At 39.2% G+C, this 25337-nt stretch overlaps 2 protein-coding genes across 4 annotated transcripts in view; both read right to left on the reverse strand.

The window, feature by feature from the left end:
- Nucleotides 1–25337, reverse strand: part of LOC109417137 (lipase 1-like) — a 533887-nt gene that overhangs the window by 215219 nt on the left and 293331 nt on the right. The window lies entirely within an intron of this gene.
- Nucleotides 96–9298, reverse strand: LOC134286257 (uncharacterized). Its single transcript, XM_062847841.1, has 4 exons — nt 8933–9298; nt 7950–8870; nt 513–5859; nt 96–426 (listed from the first exon to the last, which is right to left on the reverse strand). The coding sequence occupies exons 2-3, from the start codon at nt 8635–8637 to the stop codon at nt 680–682; spliced, it is 5868 nt and encodes a 1955-aa protein (XP_062703825.1). The 5' UTR covers nt 8638–8870; nt 8933–9298; the 3' UTR covers nt 96–426; nt 513–679.

Here is a 25337-nt window from a genome sequence, read left to right on the forward strand (position 1 = left end):
CGGATTCCAACAAATCATACACCCCCGCGCAAACCATTTCTCAGCATCATTTCGAAACCACCGTCCTTAGCCGCTCGAAAATTAATCACCAATGTTCGGAAACCGTCGAAGTTGAAGAAAAAGTCCGTGAAATCTGCCTCCTCAAAGCAGATCAAAGCTGCAAGTTTATTTTAGGAATAAGTTTCAGAAATAATGTTGTGTATTTTAGTGTAACTTACAGTTAGTCTCTTCACTTCCCTCCTGCAAACGGCCTTCACTTTTCTCCCTTATGTATGATATGCAGCTCTTTGCCCCTATGTTTTGTGTGGAAATGTCCAAATTAGATTAATTTTGTAGATAGGCAAGTTTAACTTACCCTTTTCTGTTTGTATGTAACTTTAATGTGGTGTCTTAAGTTTAACAAACTTCAGCTTGTGTGTTTTAGTTCTAAGTAGATACGTATAAGAAATTATTAGGAACAAATTATAGAAAATTCAACTGTTTTCATATTTAGAATACCTTACGGATTTTACCTTATTAATAAATCTACTAATCACCCACAAACTTTTAAATTTAAAGCAAATTCTTCCTTCTAATAAAGTTGAACGCATTAAGCAACAAATTCTGCCAGTAATCGTTTTTGACGTTTTCTCATCTCCTACCTACTCCCCTACGATGACATTCAATGATCTGTCAACTTCTAATTATCCGACAGCAGTGGTGCCAGAGGTGCTGTTCCGAACAGTTCCCCGGCCCGTAACTCTGGTCCGGTGGCCACATCCTGTCCAGTGTTACCACAATTTATTTCCAACACCGCTAGCTTCACCGCTGCGCGCTTGAACACGCCACTCTTGGTGCGTACCCAGGCTTGGCGCACTCTGCCATCACTGGAAACGATTGGCTCCTCAATGACTCCCCGTACCCATGATTTCCGGTTTAAACCTTCCACGACGTATACCAAATCTCCTGCTTTTAACTGACGTTTTTCTGCAAACCATTTGGTCCTCTGGTTTACTGTTGGGATGTACTCTTGGATCCAACGCTTCCACATTTCATCAGCCAGGTATTGCGATCGTTTGAACGAATCGCGAAGCGTTTCTGGCAAGTTCGTTACTGGAGGAATATCGCTGGGTTCATTTGGAGAAACACCTCGCAAAAAATGGTTGGGCGTTAGCGCGCCTGCCTCAATGGAATCTTCAGAAACGTAGGTGAGAGGACGCGAATTTACCATATCTTCAGCTTCTAGGATAGACGTTTGAAGAATTTCGTCTGTTAGTCGTCGCCCGTCATTCAGCACTCCGATTGCTTCCTTGATTGATCTTACTAATCTCTCCCAAACACCCCCCATGTGGGGTGCTGCAGGGGGGTTGAAATTCCACTTGGTTCTGGCGGTCGTAAATTCTTCCGCACAGTCGAGTCCAATATCACGTACAGTCTTCAGGATTTCCTTACTAGCGCTTTTCAAATTCGTACCGTTATCCGAGAAGTATTCGCAAGGTGGTCCCCGGCGGCAGATAAACCTTCTTATTGCCATCAAACAGGCCTGTGTAGTGAGGCTATATGCAACCTCTACGTGCACCGCCCTTATCACCAGACAGGTGAACAAAACTATCCACCGTTTTTCCGTTCTGCGCCCGACTGTCACCTCAAAAGGGCCGAGGTAATCTATGCCAACGTAGCTAAATGGGCGCAGGTTTGGCGTCAGACGCTGGACTGGCAAGGGTGCCATTCTTGGAGCTTGTGGACGGTTACGGTGAACCTTACACCAGACACAGCCCGCCGCCACTTTCCGTATTACAGAGTTAACTTTGGGGATAAAGAAGCGCTGTCTGAGTTCATTTTTTACCGTTTCACGGTAACCGTGCCCGAATCTTTCGTGAAAGCTTTGAACTAGTAATGTTGTAACAGGATGGTCTGCTGGTACAATTATCGGAAAACGCAAATCAAATGGGAGAAATTCCGCTCGTTCTGATCTTCCTTCCATACGCATTAACCCATCTTCATCGACAAGAGGGGTCACCTTGTAGAGCGGACTTGATTTTTCAATTGTCATCCATTCACCTGCTGGTAAATCTTTGTTCCGCAGCAATATTTTCAGTTCGTCGATATATGATTCTGCCTGGCTCATCTTCAGCAAATATCGTTCTGCCTTCAGATATTCCGCTTGTTGAAACGGAACCCGCACTGCCGGGATTGAATGCTCACTCAACAACCGGGCTTGAGCAGCTGTAGCTTTCAAGGTTTCGATAGGCAGTCCCTGAACTTTCCTTTTAAGGTTATTAATAAATCGAAACGAAACTGCTACAGTTCGTACAAGCACTGTCCATTTGGAGAAACGGCGAATATCTATCAAAGTGTTCGGTACGCTGATGTTGTGTAGAAGCAAATTGATTCGCAACTCCTCAACCGTATTTGCAGGTGGTAGGTTCCTGGTAGGCCAGGCCTCCTTCCTTTGGTACAGGAACGTAGGTCCTCGGACCCATGAGCAGTCTGTCAGTAATCCCATGTCATTACCCCATTTGGTCAATCGGTCAGCGACATTCAGTTTCGATGGTATCCAATTCCATTCTGTGAGCTTTGTAAGACTCAAAATTTCACCGATTCGAAACCCAACAAACTGCTTATATCTTCGTTGATCGGATCGAATCCACGAAAGTACCGTTTGTGAGTCCGTCCACATGAACTGGTTGCTGATGGTGTAGCTGTGGTTCTCGTGAACCGTGCGTGCTAATCGTGCGCCAAGCAAGGCACCTTGAAGCTCCAATCGAGGAATCGATAATTGCTTTATCGGCGCAACTTTAGAACGACTCATTACTAATGCACATTTGACTTCCCCTCGAATGACTGCCCGGAAATATGCCACGCATCCAAACGCCGTTTCGCTGGCATCAGTGAAGACATGAAGCTGCAGATCCTCAATTTCGTCTGTCTTCGATTCTCCGAAATAGCTTCTTGGGATCTTGAACGTCTCGACTTCCAATAGCAACTTTGACCAGCATTGCCATTTCTGAAAGGACACATCGTCGATTTCCTCGTCCCAACCGCAGCCTGTTCGCCAGAGATCTTGGACCAGCATTCTTCCACGCACAGTGAACGGAGACAGCAAGCCCAAGGGGTCAAACAGAGCCATTACACTACTGAGAACCATTCTTTTTGTGGGATGTTCTCCGTCGATACTCTTTCGGTAGAACTCTGCAGCAGATGAGGCCGCAAAGGAAAATTCATCGTACAGTGGTTCCCACACGATGCCCAACACTCGCTCATATTCGTAGTCTTTATCCATGGTGAACGGCACCTTTAAACAGGCTTTTGTCTCGCCCATTTCTTCAAGAAACTCTCTGCGGTTGGAAACCCAGTTACGAATACAAAACCCGCCTTTAGCGTGAATGTACTTGACTCCTTTTGCTCGTTCGGTTGCTTCCTCCAATGTGTTTGCACTATCAAAATAGTCATCTACATAGTGGCGTCGTATTATCGCACATGCCGCGTCAGGAAACTCGCTCATGAACTGTTCAGCGTTAAGGTTTTTAACAAATTGTGCCGAACTGGGAGAGCACGTTGATCCGAACGTTAGTACGTCCATAACGAACACTTGTGGGACATCTTCGGGATTTGCGCGATAGAGAAAGCGTTGTGCCGATCTGTCCTCTGGTCTAACACGTAACTGGTGATACATTTCGGCTATATCTCCTCCAAAGGCAACAGGTCTTTCTCGGAAGTGGCTGATTACTTCAGGAAGTGAAACTAGCATGTCCGGTCCAGTCAATAGTTCTGAATTTAGCGACACACCCTCAACAGTAGCTGCAGCGTCCCATACTAAGCGAACTTTGTCAGGTTTTCGCGGGTTTAAAACTACATTCAGCGGCAGGTACCACACAGTCGACGGTATTGCTTCTTCTAGCTCTTCCGCTGTAGCCTGATGCGCGTAGCCTTTGGCTTGATATTCGTTGATCTGTCTCGTCACATTCTCTTTCAGTGGCACGTTTTTCTCCAGTTTACGTTCCAATGCTTTTAGCCTACGCAAGGCCATTGGGAAACTATCAGGAAACTGTCGCACGTCTTCCCGCCAAAGAAGTCCCGTTTGGAAGCGATCCCCGATTCGAACTGTTGTCTCCTGTAGTATTGCTCGTGCCCGTTGCACCTCAGCCGACTCCGGAATGCCAAACGACGTGATGCCAACCTCGTCCATAACAAATTGAGCGCGCATCATATCGTGAAGCTCTTGATTAGTTGCTGGCTTGATTGTGTGTAGATTGATGAACGCTTCAGTCCTCATGCGCTGTGTCTCCGGGCCATACACTGTCCATCCCAACGCTGAGCGTACGGCAATCGGTTCACCCGGCTTTCCAACGCGTGATTCAAGGGGGGAAAACAGGTGCAAATTGTCCAGTCCAATCAATATCTTTGGATCCTCCGATGAATGGTCAGCCACTGGCAAGTCAGAGAGATGTGGATAACGCTCCGATATTTCAGAAAATCGTACGCATTGTTTTGGCAGCATCAGTTCGGAGACGGTGCGGACATCTTCCAGAGTGAATTGTCGGTTGCAGCCCTTCGCTGACATCATAAGCTTGATTCGACGCGAAGTATTCTCAAACCGCTTGATTCCACCAGTCCAAGTCACTGTCAATGGTTCAGGTTCTCCTTGTAGTCTCAATCGTTTGGCGATCGCTTCATCCACCAGTGTACTAGACGAACCCTCGTCCAAGAAAGCTAAGGTGTTCACACTCATTTTTCCGGCGAACAATGTTACCGGTACCATGCGGAAGATCACTCCTCGTGACAGGTTCCGATGTGCATTGCACCCCACCTCCATTAGCTGCACCGATTCTTCTCGCCGATGAAGCAGGTAATGATGATTTCCTCCGCAATTCTTCACCGAACAGCGCAGTTTAAAAGTACACCGACTGTTTCCATGGGAATTCAAACAGAGATTACATAGTTTCAGTTTCTCTGCTACCTTAAGGCGTTCTGCAACGTTCATTCGCTTGAAATCGTCGCAAAAGCGAATCTTGTGGTCGGAACGTTTGCAAATCCAACAGGGTGTACCGATTTTCGCCGGTGGCTGTATTTCTCCACTCTTCGCCTCAGAGTTATGAAGATGGATGAACTCTTTTTTCCGGGTTCTTTCTTTTCCGGAACGAATCGCATCATTTCGCGTGCAAGAAGCGAAATCCGAAACTTCCGAGACGTCAGATACGATGTCCGTCATGAAGTCGGTGAACATCCTGAGTGGGGTGTTGTTTTTACCTCGTTTGAATCTCACCCATTCTAACTTGTAGCTTGGAGGAAGTTTCTCTACAAGTTCCTGAACTAACATCGGGTTATTCAGATGATCATTCAGCTGTGCAGCTTCTAAATTATCGCAGAGCTGCTTTACGGTTATCCCGAAGTGGATAAAAGACTCCAAGCGGTCGATGTTCGGCGCGGGAGCGTTACGCACTTTAGCCATCAACGTTTTTAACAGTTTTTCCGGTTTACCGAAAAGATTGCGCAAGTCTCGGATAACATCCGGGACGGAATCTGGAAGAACCAATCGACTTCTTACGGCTTCCAGGGCATCGCCCTGCAAACTATCCTGTAATCTTTTGAGATTGTCGATGTTCGAGAATCCGCAAGCTTGAGTAGTATACTCGAAGCTACTGATAAAGAGTGGCCATATTTCGGGTTCACCTTTGAACGTTGGAAGGTGTTTAGACACGGCCTGCCTAGCCGCCAGTTGCTCCTTCGTAACTCGAAGCATTTGCTGCCCCGGCCCATTCCTTCTGGTGCTCATCAACCTCTGCGATCCAGCCGAAACCGAGTCTTCCTTTTCTTCCAGTTCCTCGTCCTCGTCCTCGTCGTCTGAATCGGTTTCCTCCTCTTTGTCGTATACAGAAGCTCACGGTGTGTTTATAGAGCAACTTTAAAACAAAAAAATAAGTAAGTCTGAAATTTTGCCCAGTGATACTTTGGGCCATTCCCTTAAATTTGCTGGGTCGGTTGAAAACATCCATCGGGGGGTCTAGAACAAAAAATTTTTTTTGAAGGTTTTTCATGCAAAAACAGTTAAAAGCGCATATTGTAAATTATTGCATCTCCTACAAATATTCACAACTTTTTTGTCTTTAAAGATAGAACCATACAATTTTTAGGCGTTTTGAAGTAGTTTGCGTAGATGACTGTGTGAAAATTTCATTGAAATATGTTGAATGGTTTTCAAGTAATAGCAAAACTATCAAACGCATTCTAAAATACTAAGCTTAGTAGCAAACGATCAACAAAATATCTATATTTTTTTATACAATAATATATGAAACATATTTTATTCTAAACACCTTGAGTCATTATGATGGCGGTACATACTGTGAAAACTTGTTTTTCAAATGATGAACAGATACATAGTCAAATACATGAAAGGAAAACACACACTGTCATTATGTAGTTTTTTTTTTACTAAAGTATTAATTATTTATTTCAAGAACGTGGTTTTGCGTATACATGTTCACAAGTACAAGTATGTCTCTATTACGAATCCTATAATAAACACAATTATCATGATTGCTGAGCATATCGGCCTTCCCTAAAGAAAATATTTGAATGTTATTTGGTAAGCCAAGAAAAGCACTCGAGGATTGGGAAACATCTCTGTTTCGAAGAAAAAGTATAGAAGCTAAATTATTTTGGAATTAATGTTTACAAGCTCAAAATTAAATAGTATTTCACCTTAGTCAATGAATAAAAACAAGTTAACTCTGTTAAAGACCTCATAATAACATTGAAGTTGTGGGTATGAGTCCACATTAAACCAAGACAGGACACAATAACGAGAACTGAAATCAAAACAGAATTCAGTTGGGCAATACTCGATCTAGGGCAACCTTACGGTACTAAGCATAGTTTTCGGATTATTCTACGATATTTGAAATAGTTGTTGAACCCAAACTTAGGTTTGTCTTTAAACTTAATAGCAATATGATGCTTATTACTTATGCCACCATTTATTAACAAATAACTGATAATCAGTTCTGAAAGAAGAGTTAAAAGAACGGAGTACTTATTAAAAATGTTTCTACATTAGGTATGAAAATTAGGCTGTTCAGCATAAAGCCAAGGAAAAACAATTTGATAACAATGGTTTAAATAGTCTTATCGATTTGCATATGATGTCTCAAAAATATTTTCTGTGGTTTCCTCCAAGCATGAGGAAGAGTGATTGATCATTGTTAGGGCGTCGTTGACTAGTAGAATATTTTCAACATAAATCTATATCTTTCGAAAAAATAACAAACAGTTTTTTTGTAATCCAAATTATTGCGCCACGCTCTCCTAAAGCCTTTCGCTTGCAATTTGATACTTAGATAAGACCTTAATCATTTAAAAAAATGGAAAAAATGAACATGCATACGCAAAACCGCGTTCTTGAGATAAATAATTAATACTTTAGTCAAAAGCTACATAATGGCAATGTGTGTGTTTTCTTTTCATGTATTTGACTATGTTATTGTTTATTATTTGAAAAACAAGTTTTCACAGTACATACCGCCATCATAATGACTCAAGGTCCTTAGAATTAAAATTTGTTCATGTATTATTATATAAAAAATATAGATATTTTGTTGAACTTTTGCTACTAAGCTTAGTATTTTAGAATGCGTTTGATAGTTTTGCTATTATTTGGACACCATTCAACATATTTTAATGCAATTTTCACACAGTCATCTACGCATACTACTTCGAAACGCCTGAAAATTTTATGGTTCTATCCTCAAAGACAAAAAAGTTGTGAATATTTGTAGGAGATGCAATAATTTACAATATGCGCTTTTAACTGTTTTTGCATGAAAAACCTTCAAAAAAAATTTTTGTTCTAGACCCCCCGATGAATGTTTTCAACCGACCCAGCAAATTGAAGGGAATGGCCCAAAGTATCACTGGGCAAAATTTCAGACTTACTTATTTTTTTATTATAAAGTTGTTCTACACAACACACCGTGAAGCTCCTTTATTCCGAATATCCGGAACAGTTCCTTTGGGGTATGCACCACGGAAATCATCTTTCGGCTGAGAATCCGGCTGTTTTCTCTGAGCCAGCCAATTTCGGACCTTATCTTTGCTGGACTGCACCTCCTGTCTAATGGTGTCCCTCTTCTGGATGAACTCGCGTTCGGCCGCGAGTTGACGATCTAACAGCTCCTTTTCCTGTTTCAACTGAAGGTTGTGCATCTCCTTCTCCAATTGAAGTTCCTTTTCACGCATTTCCTTCTCCATTCGCAACTGCTTTTCGTTCCACATCCTTGTCATTTCGAGCCGTTTTGCCCTAAGTGCCATCTGATCCGTCAGAGCATTCTCCCTCGCACGTAGCTCCTCTTCTAGTTCTGCTACATGCGCCGCGACAGATGACCCTCCGCTTCGTATCGAATCGACTCCGCTTTTCGTTGACCTTTTCTTGGAACTCTTCTTCTTGGACACTCGCAAATGTGTCTCTCTCGTCCTGGTACAGTCTCGGCAGAACCAATCGGCATCCTTCACCTCATCTGTCACTTCGGCGCATTTGAAGTGAGCCCAAAACTTGCAGTCATTGCAACTCACCATGTTGAAGTCGTCATCCTCCGGCCCACCACACATCAAACAGGTCGCTAGTCGCTCATTACCGTCTTCTGGGGTCTGTGTAGCCATTCTTTGAGGTTAGGTCCGTAACTCTTTGATTTTGTTCGGAAACCGTCGAAGTTGAAGAAAAAGTCCGTGAAATCTGCCTCCTCAAAGCAGATCAAAGCTGCAAGTTTATTTTAGGAATAAGTTTCAGAAATAATGTTGTGTATTTTAGTGTAACTTACAGTTAGTCTCTTCACTTCCCTCCTGCAAACGGCCTTCACTTTTCTCCCTTATGTATGATATGCAGCTCTTTGCCCCTATGTTTTGTGTGGAAATGTCCAAATTAGATTAATTTTGTAGATAGGCAAGTTTAACTTACCCTTTTCTGTTTGTATGTAACTTTAATGTGGTGTCTTAAGTTTAACAAACTTCAGCTTGTGTGTTTTAGTTCTAAGTAGATACGTATAAGAAATTATTAGGAACAAATTATAGAAAATTCAACTGTTTTCATATTTAGAATACCTTACGGATTTTACCTTATTAATAAATCTACTAATCACCCACAAACTTTTAAATTTAAAGCAAATTCTTCCTTCTAATAAAGTTGAACGCATTAAGCAACAAATTCTGCCAGTAATCGTTTTTGACGTTTTCTCATCTCCTACCTACTCCCCTACGATGACATTCAATGATCTGTCAACTTCTAATTATCCGACAGCAGTGGTGCCAGAGGTGCTGTTCCGAACAACCAATTTATCTCCCGTCCGTGCCCGTGTACCAGCTGTGAGTCGGAGTGTCGCAGCTTGCCGGTAATGAACATATTTATCGAACGTCTTCTCACCGCGCCTCTCACCGAGTGACTCCGACAATGCACTGTTTGCTTTCTTCGCGTCTTCCGAGGAGGTGATCATCATCCTCCAGTCAGTACTGTGGTACGTTCAACAATGAAGTTCAACGAGAGGAGGTTTGGAGAAATTGTCTGCGAGGTCTTGGGACGGTTGCTCTGGACGACTCGTGCGGTTGAGGTTCACCGATTGGTGCTTTATCGGATTTGGAAAACAAGTCTTTTGTGGCACATTGTTGGTCTAATAGTGATGGCTTGTTTGGACTAGCTACTGACGGCGGCGGCGGCGGCAGCAACGGTTTATGGCGTTGGGAAGAAAATTAACTTGATTGAGATAGTAATTTTGTGATAAATAAATTAATTATGACGGTGGAAATGGTGGAAAGCGGAACTGTCAATGGGGTCTGTGGAATCCGGATGTTTGGGAGTGATGATGAATTGAAGGGTAATTGAATTAGTTTGAATTTCTTAACTCTAAGTAAGACTTCAAAATTGATGCAGAAGTAGTTCATGTAGCTTTTAACCTCTCCCATAGGAAATCTTCAACTGCTGAAGGTAGGAAAACATTCTGAAAAAAGACTAACTATCAATGAATCTAACATTTAATTTAGGGTACTTTTTAAGGACTCACGAACAGTAATCTGGAAAGATTCCGAATACGATACGACCGATACCTAGCGAATAAAAAGTGAACTACTGGAAACATTCCAAGATGCATTTGCATGCAGTGGAATAGCAGAGGAAAATTCTAGTAATACGCCAAGTTTAAAACCTCAAAAATTTATTTTAAAAATAATTCCTAGATCTTTGAAATTTCATGAACCTTTACAAATTTCATAAAAATACTAGAGCTCCAAAACAGATGTAACACTTTTTTTTAAATTTTTTGAAGAATTTTTAAAAAAGTTTTAAGGAAACGCCTGAATGACAATGCTCGAAGATTTTTTTGAGAAAATTCCTGCAAAATTCAAACAAAAATGCAAGGAAAGCATTTTCAAGAATTTTATGGGAAATTATTAAATGAGAATATGGAAAAATTTAAGGGCATTTCTGGGAAAATTCTTGATTAATTTAGTATATGAGTCTCGGTAATTCTTAGTCCTGAAAGATCCTCAATGAAAATTCCTAAATATTAATCAGGATTTTTTTTAAAACCTACGAAATTTTTTAGTAATAATGCAGTTTCTAACTGTTTCTTCTTAAAAAAATTCAGAAAAAAATCCTGCACATTTTGGATTTTTGAAAAAAAAACTATTAAACACTGTCCTGGATTTTTTTTTTGAAGAGCGGTATATGAGAATTTTCAAAACAACTTAAGAAGTTTAAGAAAGATATTTTGAGAATTCTTAGAAGAATACCTGGAAAGTGTTAAGAAAATTTCTAATATTTGGAAAAAAAACCTTAAGTTATACAAAAAATTTGGATTTATTTTTAAATTCTCAATTTTAGAAAATTTAAGAGAATTTGTCATGAAATTTATTAGCATTTTGATCATTTTGAGAAGAAAAATTGATCCATAATTTAAAAAAAATGTACAAATTCTGGAGCAACATTGATTTTGCACGTCGCTGCTGAGCCCCCATAAAGTTATCCACACGAACTAATACCGTTATCAGGAAGAGCAAACAGCGATCTTTCGGATAATGGTGTTCCTTTGCGTGGGCAGGCTGCTTCTAGGCCCAACGAAGTATTTTCGTAAAAAGGCAAAAGACATCTTGGACCCTTTTTTTACTGTTACTTTAGAATAATTGTTTAAAAAATATGTTAGTCCTTAAAAATCGAGAGCATTTTAAGAATAATGTCTTGAAGATTTTTTGAGAAAAATTTCTGATTATAAAATGAAAACTGCAGCAATATTTAAGGAACATTCTGGAACGAGGGCTTAGAAAAAAAGAAGGTATTTGGGAGAGAATTCCTGCTTAGTTAATCGAAAAAGTCCATGAAACTTTTCTCGTCAATTTTGGGAGATTTCTAAAGATGTTTCCGCAAGAATTAAAAATAAATCGAAACATTTTTTAAGAAAGTTCCTGCAGAATATTCTGTAGAAAATCTACATAAATACACATTTCTTATTCTTTGACTTTTATAGAACTTTTTTGAACTGCAGTGCTGAAATACCCTATAGCAATTCTCGAAAAATTCTAGAAAAAAAAAACCTGGAACGATGTAAAGAAAATAATCTATGAAATTTTAGAAACATGCCTAACAAATTTCAGAAAAATCTATTTTTTCTTATTTGTTGGCCCAATTTGAAAAAAAAATCTTATTTTCCAGTAAGTTGATTGCAAGTTTTACAAGTTTCGTGCGTTAAAAAATATTATTTGGAGTATCGGATATTGCACCTCCTAAATATAAGCAACCACCTATGTTCTTATTGGGCCCACATACGTACAAAACTATCTTTGATATTGGGCTACTCCCAGGGATTTTTTTTTCAGAAATTCGTCATAGGATGTCTTTAGAAATTCATCCATGGATTCCTTCGGATTTTTAAAGGATATCCCCAGGAATTCCATTGCGTATTCTCACTAAACATTTATCAAGAAATCGTAAGGATTTTTTTCAGAAATTGCAAAATAGGAAATATTTCTTAAAAAATATCATTTAAGAAAATCTTGCAGTTTTTTTTTTCAGTTATTTTAGCCTTTAAGAATTCCTTTAGATATTTTTGGAGAGATTTCTCGCAAGTAATAATTAAAAAGTCTTCAAAAAATCCTCTAATAATTTTTTCAGAAATTTTCCAGAGGTTTCTCTAGATTTTTCCTAGTGTGTGCCATGAAGTTTATAAGAGTTTTCGGCAGGGAACCCTTATTCCTGAGATTTCTTCAAAAATTCCATGGAATCATTTATAAACACTTTTGGAATTCTCTTAAAATATTTCAGAAACTGAATAAAAAAAAACTTAGAACTTTTTTAAAAAAACCTTCCATAGATTCCTTCCAAAGATCCATTTAGAAAATCATACAGGGACTTCTTTAAGAAAATCTTGCATGTATTCCTTCAGAAAGTTCTCCAAGAATTCTTCTATAAAATCATCCATGTATTTCCATGGAAATTCTTTAAGAAAATTTGCCAAACAATTTATTTCAGAAAATCATTAATTCTTCCAGAAATTTCGCAAAGGATTTTTTCGAAACACCATTGAAAGATTCTTTCAAAGATATTCTTAAGTAATCGCTTAAGTCACTCCTTGGGGGGCTGTTAAAAAACCACGTAGACTAAAACTTGGCAATCTCAGACCCCCTCGTAAATTTTTGCCCGTATAAAAATTTAAAAATTTCTATGGAGCGTAGACTTTGGTCAGACACCCCCTCCTCTTCCCTCAAAAAGTCTATGTGGTTTATGAACGGCCTCCTGACGGATTCGTTTTCCAGCTATTCATAAACAAATCGCAAAAGTTTCTCTCTAGAAAAAAAAATCAAAACGTTCTTTCAGAAATTTTGCAAGAGATTTTTTAAAAGAATCCTGTAAGAATTCCTTCCAAATTTGCGTTATGGGTATTCTCAAAAATTACTCCTGGAATTCATTCATACAATCTTTCAAGGACTCTTTCACAAATTCTTTCAGAAATTCTTGAAGTAATTTCTCCAACGCTTTCATCAGATGTTTCCTTCCAAATTTTGTTATGAAAATTTCACCAGGAACTACTTTAGAAAATTGTCCATGGATTGCTTCTGAAACTTCTCTAGGAATGACTTCAGAAATTCTTCTTAGAGTGGAGCGGACCTGGTGTGATGGTTAGAACACGTGACTATCACGCCGAGGACCTGGGATCGAATCCCACTCCCGGCAAACTTGCAAAATGTAAGTTCTTTCTTTGGAAGGGAAATAAAGCGTGGGTCCCGAGATGAACTAGCCTAGGGCTAAAAATCTGGTGAATAGAGATAAAAAAAATCTTTTTGTAAAACCCTTCTGAAGGAATCAGAAGTTTCTCCAGGGATTTCCTCATAAATTTCTCCAGAGATTCAGAACTTTTATATTTCTTTATATTTGAGATATTCAGCCCTAGGCTGGTTCATCTTCTCACTCCGAAGCTCTTCCAAAGATTATTTTAAATTTATTTCAGTCATAACCTATAGAGAGATTTCTTCGGAAGAAGTTTTTACAGCAGTTCTTACAAAAATTGCAAAAAAATGCTAAAGGGTTTTTTGAATTTCTAAAGGAATCTTTTTGGAACTTTTTAAAGAAATGCCTGCAAGACCTCAAGAAGATGTATGTGGAGATTCCTGGATAAAATTTCTGGAAGGATTCTTGGAACAAAATTCCTGAAGCAATTTCTGAAGTCATCTCTGGAGGAATTCCTAGAATAATGTTTGGCGAATACTTGGAGGAATTCCAGAGATATCTCTGAAGGTCCTCCTAAGACGACTTCATGAAAAAAATCTTGGAAAATTCTGAAAAATGTTCCCAAAAGCTTCAAGGAATTTCCAAAATAATCTGAAAGAAATTCCAGAAGAGATTTGAAACCGACACCCTTCAGAAGATTCTGAAGGATTCCTGGTGAAATTTTTTAAGCAATCCCTGAAAGAACTCCTGAGGATACCCCAGGAAGGAGAAGATTTTCTTCAATATATGAGAAGATGTCCTGCTAAAATTTTTCGAAAACCAAATTAAAAAAAAATAAAAAATAAAACAAAATTTCAAAAAAAAAAAAATTAAGAAAAATAACGAAAAAAACTCAGAAGACACCTTGAGTCTTCATCTAAATGTCTGAAAATATTGCCCCGCTATTTAAGGAAAAATCAAAAATCAAAACATGAGTAAATGCTTCCATTTCCGCCTAAAGTGAATTTGTCGAGACAACAACATGTTCAGTGTTTATCGTTTTTGCTAAAATAGAGCTTTTTTATTTTATGTGATTTTTTTTAGTACATCTTCAATATTTTGAATTATCAGTAATCTTTTTAACGCTACGTCCAGAAGAAGAACATAATGTGATATTAATCCTTTACGATCCCTTTATGTTTGCTTATTTGATGTTTGCAATGCCCATCATTGACCTCCGTTTTCGGATCGAAATGAGATCAGCTAAACCTAATGGGGTGGTCTGTATCCAAATCCTCGACCTCAACAAAGAATCCAATTCACCGCCAATCTGCCAATCGAATCAATCGTGCCTAGTCACATTATTGACATGAGCATCGAGATCGAATCACTTGATCCGAACTCGCCATCGCAGAGATCGCAAGGGGCAGTCGTCGGATCAACCCGATCAGTGCCAATCCGATACGCAAATCCACTTATGTAAACGCGATCACAAACGGTCACTTTGTTGCGCTCAGTCGGTCAGTGGAGGGACACGCCAGCCAGAATCCGCACCCTAGAGAGACCGTGTGCCCAAATGGACCCCTTCGGACCTAGAGCATAATTACGCCTCCAACAACAACAACAACAACAACGCAACGGTTATTGCGCCAACTAATCCGTGTGGTGGGTATGACTCATCGCTTCGCCTGGGTATAGCGGAATCGTGGCCGCGCCACTGGGGTGGAAAATCGGGGGCCAAGCCTTACCTGATTATTGCACGCGCGCGGACTTGGTGCACGAGAAATTTAAATATTTATTTTTCCATTCATGACATTCTTTCGGGGGCGAATCAGCGGATTAAATCCACCCCCAAGAGCCGCATAAACCGTAAAGAAGCAATTGCGCCAAGCCAGAATAGCCTAGCAGCGGTTCGCACGACGACAGACGGGCCAATAATGGCCGTTTCATGACTTGGTCATATTTTTGTGTGGCCGCCGCGTGTCTCTCTCGGGGGCTTGACGTTTGTTGACGCTACCTAGCTACTTAGAGGTTATTGCTTAAGTGTTCAGTGTTCGGATTTAAAGTTGTGCAATTTGGCTCTAGTCGGGGCTGATGCAGATACTGGCAGATATCCACGAGCTCTGGCAGTACTGATTGAAAATTATTTTCCTAAAATCTATCAAACAAAAGTTTGAAAATCCATCACATCGAATTTTAACAAAGTGTGTTCCAGAGAACGTAAGTTTGAAAAGCCAAATACTTTTACCATAATCATGGTTGTATCAGTCAAACTCTCGTATGTCTAGATGTTGTTATTTGTTTTTTTTTTTTAATTTTTTTTAATTTTTATCGTTTGTGGAGTACGTTACTACGTGTGATCAATGTTCGCCATGTCATACTATCATTTCTTCTAGTAATTGGAAGCATGAATAAATGTCGATTATTTTTGTCCCACATATTTTCTTGATTCATATCCTGGTTTTATTTCTTTTTTTTTTTCATTTTTATATTTCTTGTTTTAATTGTTTTGTGTTTAAGGTCCCAATATCCTGTAGTACTGAAGAGCTTAAGTCACCTTTCGTGTTTACAATGTCTTATTCTCAAATGTTATCGTTTCCTCCAGATATTACAAACATTCGTAGAATATTTTTTTTATCTCAATATTCTTAGAAAAAATAATTCCTGGAACGAATCTTCACAAATTTCGTTGCAGAGAATGTAAGGCTGAAAAGCTGAATACTCTTACCTTAATCGTAATTTTGAAAGTTGAACTCTTGCATATTTATGTGTCTATAAAGCTTTTTTTTCAATATTTTTACTTTTTTTTTCTATCCTTTCCTATCCCATTCTATATTCAAACCTTATTTTTTGTTTCAACACTCCATTCTTCGTGTATTTTTGATTTGTAAAATCTTGTTCTCTTAGACTTTGGTGCTCTGTAGATCTGGAAAGCATAAATTCCGTTTTTCAAATGCTATTTTTTCAATTAGTTATTAGTTATTAGAAGCATGCGTATAATGTCACAACTAGTCGCTGCAACCATCATCGCAGCAATTGCGTCAAATTTCGTCCCCTTTTCTGGGTCATCACGACGACAAATAGCGCTTCAACCAAAGCCGTTTGTGATGAATGGCAACTAATCCGAAAAAAAAAACGAGCTCCAAACAATCACAACAGTTTGCAGTTTGCAGCTTCAGCTCCTCTGGCTCCATATTTCAAGTTCGGTTCAATTCAGTTTTTTTTTTCCTAATTTTGTCTCCCAGCCATTCCAATTGAAAGGGAAAATATGGCGTTCACATGGGTCGTCAAGGGCAGACCGCCGCCCCAAGGGGCGGATTTTCCGGCCTATCGTACTATTGACTCGGCTGCGAACCGCCGCACCGCCCGGTAGCCAACCATAGCCTTGGGAATCTCGTCATTAAAGAGGCAAACAAACCGTTTGAGAACCGTTAGAAGCCGGCGCGTCGCTGCTGTTGGCCAGTAAATAATTGTCCGGTCATCATCATCGCGCGTCACACCACCGCACCGTACCGTGATGGTGGACCGTCGGTGGTGTCGTGAGGAGTTGCGTTTTCACTTATTGCCTTGTCGTTTTAACTACTGTCTAAATTCCCGGACAAATGGTAGCAATTTGACTTAAACGCAAACTTTCTTTGGGGCGATTCCCATGCAGTTGAATGTCACGAAGTGGTTTCACTTTCACAGGTTGGGAAAATGTCGAGCAACTGTCCTCGGTTGTCGATTTGATAAATAGTGCCAAATAAAATAAAGCATTTCTCCAGGATTGCATTTCTTCCAGCATTTCTTTGAATCAACGGTGTCAATCAAAAATCGTAAGGCCGACAAGTTTACAAAATAAAACGAAGTTATGTGATTCTATCAACAATTGAAAATCTTCATGTGCAATGTTCATAAACCTAACCCTTCGATTTTTTTTACTATTTTTCTGTATAAAACTGACTTCCAGCCCCAAGTTTGTGAAGTTACCCACGATAATCAAAAGCTTTTTAATATTTTTTCTCATTTTTTTTATTTTTCATCGATTTTCAAAACAATCAAAAAGAAACACCCAGCCCTACACCCAACTATATTTAAGTTAAAGCAAATTAAAAAAAAAACTAAAAAACCAATTTTGACCTTATCAAATGTTCCATGAAGCGGTCTAAATATTCACATATATGAGAAATAGTTGAACCTTTCTAGAAAAACTGTAAAACAATTAAAACCGTTAATAACATGCCACAAAATCCTCCACATTTTTATTTTTTATTTATTTATTTATTTATTTATTTTACTTAGGTATAATTCGGTGAAGGAAAAAAAGACAGGGTCCAATTGGGACCCTTTGGGCAGGAGCACCTATTTTGGGCACTTGCTGCTCTAACTCAGTCAATTTCGAACCAATTGGTTTGAATTCTTGTACATGGCTAGATACTGTGCGTACCTTACCGTTTCCAAAAATCAAGTCAATTGGTAGAAAGGGGTCGTCCATAAATGACGTAGCTTTTTAGGGGGGAGGGGGGTGTTTGTGATTTTGTGACGAAGTGTGACGATAGGGGGGTAGGGTTTTATGATATGCTACGTAGCTTTCTACTAAGTCTATTGAAAAAAATATTTCGTAATTAATAAAATTTTTACTTGCATTAAGTATCATTATCCAGTAAATCGAAAAAAAAACAAAGCATTATTTTTTTCATTCACATCGATGTAAATAACCAAAAATAGAGATTAAAGGCAGTCTCATTTCATAAGACATGCAGCTATCGGACGCAACAACTATATCTGAAAAAATAGTTTTGAAATCCTGCGTAAAGAATAATGTATTGTGTTTGCAGACAAAAATAAATTTCAGTCAAATCAGGCCAAACATTTCTATAGATCCTAAGTGCAGATGAGAGGCTCTTTTTAAGTCTCCTCTTTTTCGATTATAATGCGCTTGTAAAAGCCTCTCTTTTGCAGATTGGACCTTTAGATATGTTTGTCGCCAAATGCTTCTTACGACCAATAGTTTGTTGCTTGCTATAGAGCACTGCACATCGCTAAGGTTGCAAAGGAAAAATTTTCTAAGTTTTTGGCATTATGACATTATTCCAGGAGCTCCATTCTACAGGACTTCCTCGAAGAATTCCTCCATCAATTTTTTAAGGAGCTCCTCTAGCAGCTTTGTAGGGAATTTCTCATGCTGTTCTTTATAGGTTTCCCCATCAGGAGAAGGATAACATTTTTACAGAAATTCCTACTGGACTGGGAATCCCAGAAAAAAAGCTTCTGAAAACATTCCAAAAGGATCTGGAGGAATCTCAAAAGAAACTTCCGGAATAATTTCAGAAGGAACTCCTGGAGGAATTTTGAAAGGAAATCATAGAGAAATTTCAAAAGAAACTCCGAGAAGAGTTCCTTGAAAAATTCTTAATGAAGTATTCGGAGAAATCTTGAATAAACTCCTGGAAGAGTCTCAGAAGGAGATATTTGTAGATTCTCAGAAGGAACTCCTGGTTCAACTTCTGAAGAAAACACGGAAGATTTTTTTGAAAGAATCCCGGAAGGAATTTCTGAAGAAATCCCAAATGCAACTTTTGGGGAATCCCGGAAGATTATCTGGATGTAACTCCTGGTGAAATCTAAGAACGAAAATCCTGGAGGAATACCAGAAGGAACAATGGAAAAAGTTCCTGGAGGAGTTCAGGGAAAAAAATCCTGGATAAATTCTAGAAGGAAGTCCTCGAGGAATTCCAGAAGAATCCAGGAAGAAATTCCTGAAGGAATCCAAAAACGAACTCCTGCAGCAATCCCAGAAGTAATCCCTGTGAGGACTTTTAAAGAATGCCGGTGGGGTTTCCTGCCAAGATCTCGGAATGAATATCTGAGTGAATTCTTCAAGGGAATGAAGAAGGAGCTCCTGGAGGAATCCCGAAAGGAACTTCTTTGGGAAACACAGAAAGAAGTTCTGATGGAATCTCAAAAGAAATTCCGGTTAAAATCCGAAGAAACTGCTGGTGGAAACGAGGAGAAGAAAACCTTGAAAAAATTCTTGAAGGAAACCATGGATAAACTTTTAGGAAAACATGAGAAAACAAACTCCTGGAGAAATCTCAGAAGGGACTTTTGGAGGAATCTAAGAGGGAACTCCGGAAAGAAATATTGGAGGGATCTCTGAAGGAACCTCTGAAGGAATGCAATAAGGAGGAATTTTCAAATAGAATCCCAAAGGAAATTTTTGCAGAAATCCCAGAAGCAAGTCCTGGAGGAATTAAAAAGGGAGAAATTCTCAAAAACGGGAATCCCAAAAGAAACTCTTTTAAAAATTCCATGAACTGCTGTAAGAATTTTAGAAGAAACTCCTGCAGGGTTAAAAGGTCGTGGAGAATTTTATTCAAATGAAACCAATTTGATATTCTGAAGAGATTTATTAGTGAGCAAACTAATATCTTCGGAAGAGCTCAGACTAATATGGTATTTAACTATAATGGGGGCATCAATTTCCTGGTCTTCAGCATCAAGCAGAACGATGGGGGTGGTTTATTGAGTCATTAGCTTTGGTGATAATCTCCACTGACCATAGGTGCAGTCTTGATGTCGGAGGTCTAATCCTGGCAGTCGGATTTTTTTTTTTTTTTGCAATTGTTGTTTTTTCATGATATTCTATAAACAAACAAGTTAGAATTGAAATCAGAGCTAAATTTGTTTTTTTTTTGTTTTTTGTCATGAAATTTGGGGGGGATTGTTTAAGAAGCTACGTCATTTATAGAGGGGGGTATCTGAATTTGTGACGAAATGCTACGAGGGGGGAGGGGGTATTGAAAATCGCTTAAAAAAGGCTACGTCATTTATGGACGACCCCTTAGACGTCCTTCATAGACTTTTGTCTATACAAAATGTTTTGCCTTTGTATGGAGCGTAGACTTTGGATAGTTGATGGACAGCCCCTGAAGGAATCTCAAGGAAAAGTTTCTGATAGATATCTAGAGTAGAGGGTCTTGTTTCCCGGACCGAAAAAAATCCCGGGATTCGGGATTTTTATTTTTCAAATCCCGGGATTTCCCGGGATCCCGGGAAAAATTTAAATTTTCCAAAAACCAATAAAAAAGTATGGCCAAAAAAATAAAACAATTTTTTTGAAAACAAGAGTGGTTCTAAACGACTTAATTGAATACTTTCCTCGCAAATAAATCATTTCTGCTTACCAATGCTCTCTCTCTCTCTTCTTGGCGTAACGTCCTCATTGGGACAAAGCCTGCTTCTCAGCTTAGTTTTCTATGAGCACTTCCACAGTTATTAACTGAGAGCTTCCTCTGCCAATGACCATTTTGCATGTGTATATCGTGTGGCAGGCACGAAGATACTCTATGCCCAAGGAAGTCAAGGAAATTTCCTTTACGAAAAGATCCTGGACCGACCGGGAATCGAACCCGTCACCCTCAGCATGGTCATGCTGAATACCCGTGCGTTTACCGCCTCGGCTATATGGGCCCAATGCTATTTTGATCCAAAAGTTTGGAAAAAAAACTAAAACTTTCTCATAAACCTCCTCTTAAAATTTCTAGATTGATTCATGATCAGACTTTTAGGACCCTTTTTTACGGAATTCCATCGAAAATAACTTCAAGAGTTTACTAAATAAAGCTGATTGAGACTTTCAGCCCTCGGCTCGTAAAATAAAGTCCTATAGATGATCCGTTAGATATTCTTCACCAATTTTCTGCCTCCAAAAAGTCCCACCAAGATATATTTGGTCAACTTTTCGTCATAATCCTGTAGGAAATGCGTCAAGTAATTCTTCATATCATACAAACATCAATACATTATCCTTAATTGATTTCTCTAGAAACATCTTGAAAAATGTATGTTGTACTTCAGGACTCTTGTATCGGTATCATCTAGCATCAGATTTTCTGAAGAAATCCGGCCAATAATGCCTGTGCTATGGAAGTACTATTTGAATATATTCCACATCCAAACATTTCTCAGCAAATGCTGCTAGTTAAAAATTTACAAGAAATACGGCCATACATTCTAGGAATATTACCAGAACAACCTAAAAATAGACTGAATAAATCCTCAGAATCCACCTTTTGATATTCTACCGAAAACTCTTAAGAAAAATATGGCCATTGGACCTGACATAAAATGTGTTAAATCGAATGCAAAAATGGAAATATTGATGAAAAAAAAAAATAGAGTGAGCAGTCACCAGATTCTTTATTTTTGCTATAACTCAGTCAATTTTGTACATACGGGTCATTTTTTTGCTATAACTCAGTCATGTGTACATAATCTTACGAAAATCGATTTAAAATTAACTGACTTATAGCAGAAAACATATTCGTGCAAAAAATAATCTGATGTCTTGCCATTTTCAAATTTTCGGGAAATCCCGGGAATTTCGGAAAAATATCCCGGGATTCGGGATTTTTTAGATCCCGGGATTTCCCGGGATTTTTGTCCCGGGAAATCCCGGGCAAGACCCTCTAATCTAGAGGGATTGCTTAATAAGTCTCACAAGGAACTTCTATTGTGATTCTTGAAGGATTACCAGGAGTATGGGCTGCGGCTTATTTTACAAAAGTCACTAGGGTCTCCAATTAGCCTAGTGGTTAAGGCTATGGATCGCCAATCCGGAGACGGCGGGTTCGATTCCCGTTCCGGTCGGGAAAATTTTCTCGACTCCCTGGGCATAGTGTATCATTGTACATGCCTCACAATATACAAGTTCATGCAATGGCAGGCAAAGAAAGCCCTTCAATTAATAACTGTGGAAGTGCTCAAAGAACACTAAGTTGAAGCGTGGCAGGCCAAGTCCCAGTGGGGACGTCGAGCCATAAAGAAGAAGAAGAAGGGATTACTTCTGGGATTGCTGCAGGAGTTCGTTTTTGGATTCCTTCAGGAATTTCTTCCTGGATTCTTCTGGAATTCCTCGAGGACTTCCTTCTAGAATTTATCCAGGATTTTTTTCCCTGAACCCCTCCAGGAACTTTTTCCATTGTTCCTTCTGGTATTCCTCCAGGATTTTCGTTCTTAGATTTCACCAGGAGTTACATCCAGATAATCTTCCGGGATTCCCCAAAAGTTGCATTTGGGATTTCTTCAGAAATTCCTTCCGGGATTCTTTCAAAAAAATCTTCCGTGTTTTCTTCAGAAGTTGAACCAGGAGTTCCTTCTGAGAATCTACAAATATCTCCTTCTGAGACTCTTCCAGGAGTTTATTCAAGATTTCTCCGAATACTTCATTAAGAATTTTTCAAGGAACTCTTCTCGGAGTTTCTTTTGAAATTTCTCTATGATTTCCTTTCAAAATTCCTCCAGGAGTTCCTTCTGAAATTATTCCGGAAGTTTCTTTTGAGATTCCTCCAGATCCTTTTGGAATGTTTTCAGAAGCTTTTTTTCTGGGATTCCCAGTCCAGTAGGAATTTCTGTAAAAATGTTATCCTTCTCCTGATGGGGAAACCTATAAAGAACAGCATGAGAAATTCCCTACAAAGCTGCTAGAGGAGCTCCTTAAAAAATTGATGGAGGAATTCTTCGAGGAAGTCCTGTAGAATGGAGCTCCTGGAATAATGTCATAATGCCAAAAACTTAGAAAATTTTTCCTTTGCAACCTTAGCGATGTGCAGTGCTCTATAGCAAGCAACAAACTATTGGTCGTAAGAAGCATTTGGCGACAAACATATCTAAATGTCCAATCTGCAAAAGAGAGGCTTTTACAAGCGCATTATAATCGAAAAAGAGGAGACTTAAAAAGAGCCTCTCATCTGCACTTAGGATCTATAGAAATGTTTGGCCTGATTTGACTGAAATTTATTTTTGTCTGCAAACACAATACATTATTCTTTACGCAGGATTTCAAAACTATTTCTTCAGATATAGTTGTTGCGTCCGATAGCTGCATGTCTTATGAAATGAGACTGCCTTTAATCTCTATTTTTGGTTATTTACATCGATGTGAATGAAAAAAAATAATGCTTTGTTTTTTTTTTTCGATTTACTGGATAATGATACTTAATGCAAGTAAAAATTTTATTAATTACGAAATATTTTTTTCAATAGACTTAGTAGAAAGCTACGTAGCATATCATAAAACCCTACCCCCCTATCGTCACACTTCGTCACAAAATCACAAACACCCCCCTCCCCCCTAAAAAGCTACGTCATTTATGGACGACCCCTAAGATGACCACTCGACTCAGAAATTTCTCAAGAGATATCCATCCATGAGTTTCTCTAGAAATTAATCCAGGAATCTTTCTTTATGATTCTCTCAAGAATTTCTCCAAAAATGCATGAGAAGTTCTTTTGTTAATTCATCCAGGCGTTTCTTCAGGAGCTTCTCGACCGCTTCTATCAGAAATTTCTCCAGGTATTTCTCCTGAAATAGTTGTTTGAATGTTTTTAGAACACCCTCCAGGTATATATTCAGGAATTTCTCCTGGAATTCTCTCAAGATATTTTTTCTTTCATTTCGTCTCAGACACCGACTGGAAATCCTCTAGAGATTCTGACATGAATTCCACTAGATATTCGGCAGGACTTCCCTCTAGTTTACAGATTCCTCCTGAAGTTCCATCAGAGACTTTTTCAGGGATTCTTTTAGAAATTCCACCAGACTTTCCGTAGGAGATTCTTAGAGGAAACTCTTCAGTATGTGTTCCAACATTCCTCCAGGGAATCCTTGAGAAATATAAGAAGAAATTTTCTCTGTGATCTCAAAAAAAAAACCTCAAGTGATCTTTCTATAAGATTATTGGGTAATTTATCTGGGTTATGCTTGAAGGATTCCTATAGAAAAATCGAAATGCCGCTTTTTGCATTTGGTTCGGCCGCGAGCGCGTCGTCGTCGTCGTCTATTTCACACTGCTCATCTTCGTACGGGGCTGTTCAGTGTGTTTTTGGAGGCAAAGTCGAAATGCTGGAGTGTGCGGTGGACGCGTCGTGGATCGAGTCGGTTCCGAATTTTTCGCTTCTCGTCGGCGCTAGTTCCCAATACACTTAAAGTTGATAATACATCTTTTCTTTCATTTTTTGCATTTACACAAAAGAGTGAAAAGTGTTGGTTCGGGCTCGCCGGTCGAGAAAAATCCGGGCGCCGACAAGTGAGTCGCGTTCAGTGTATTTCTGTGTGGAATAGACTATTTAAAGGTTTCTGCTCCCTAGTGGAGTGGAGACGCGCGATAGAATTTTCTTTTTGGCTAGTTTTTGCGTCGAAAAGTGGTCGGTTGTTAACGGCGGTTTGTGTATATTGATCCATTGTCAAATCATATCACCAACCATAGGTGACTCCCGGACTGACAATGTACCTTACCCTACTAACAAAAAAAAATCCTTCCTGAGACAAACGTGGAGATGCAGCGATTGGCGGTCTTTATAACAACGTTTGTCTTACTAACATTCCCTCCCATCCTCGATGACCGTAAGGACGTGGCCGGCGCCGTTATTGACCCTATTAAAGTTGAGAGCTCTCGACCTGTGTACATTGAGAATAGTAAGCTAGTCCTAAGCCCTATTCATTGGTTCCTTGTGCAATTTCGATTGCTCTGGTCAATCACGGAGTAGCAACTACGAATTGTGCGGTCATCTATGCTCATGCTCATGCTCATGCTCATGGTATGCTTGAAGGATTCCTATAGGTTCCATCCAAAAAATTTTCCTTATAGCTTTACAAATTTAGCAAGAAATCCTTCTATACTGATTCCTCATGTGGTATATTCAACCTATCTGATCCATCTATGGCTTCATATTCTTCGAATATCGACTGTTGGTAATTATGTCGGGGTGGTATAGCGTTCAGTCCTTGGAGGAATAACTCAAAAACGGATTCGTAAGCTTTCATGGATGAAAGCTGGAGACTGAACGCCGTACCTTCCAACATATGGCTTTACAAAAATTTCTCCAGCTAGAAATTTATTGCTGGAATTCCTCTTAACCTTTCAGGATTTTCTCTGTGATTCGCCCAGGAATATCTTTGGAAATGCCTTCTGGAACTTCTTGAATCCAGGAATACATCCGCAAAATGTTCGGGAGATTCTTCTAGAAATTTCTCCAGAAATGTCAACAGAAATGTCAGGAATTCTTCCAACCTTTTTTTTATGATTTTTTTCCCTAAATTTCTCAACAAGTTATTCTCGGTAATCTCCAGTGGTTCGTGTAGAAAATAGCCCTGGGATGCTCTGAGATTTTATTAAAAATCATCGTTTTAGAA

This window comes from Aedes albopictus, chromosome 2 (genome assembly GCF_035046485.1).
Source record: "Aedes albopictus strain Foshan chromosome 2, AalbF5, whole genome shotgun sequence".
Classification (NCBI taxonomy): Eukaryota; Metazoa; Arthropoda; class Insecta; order Diptera; family Culicidae; genus Aedes; species Aedes albopictus.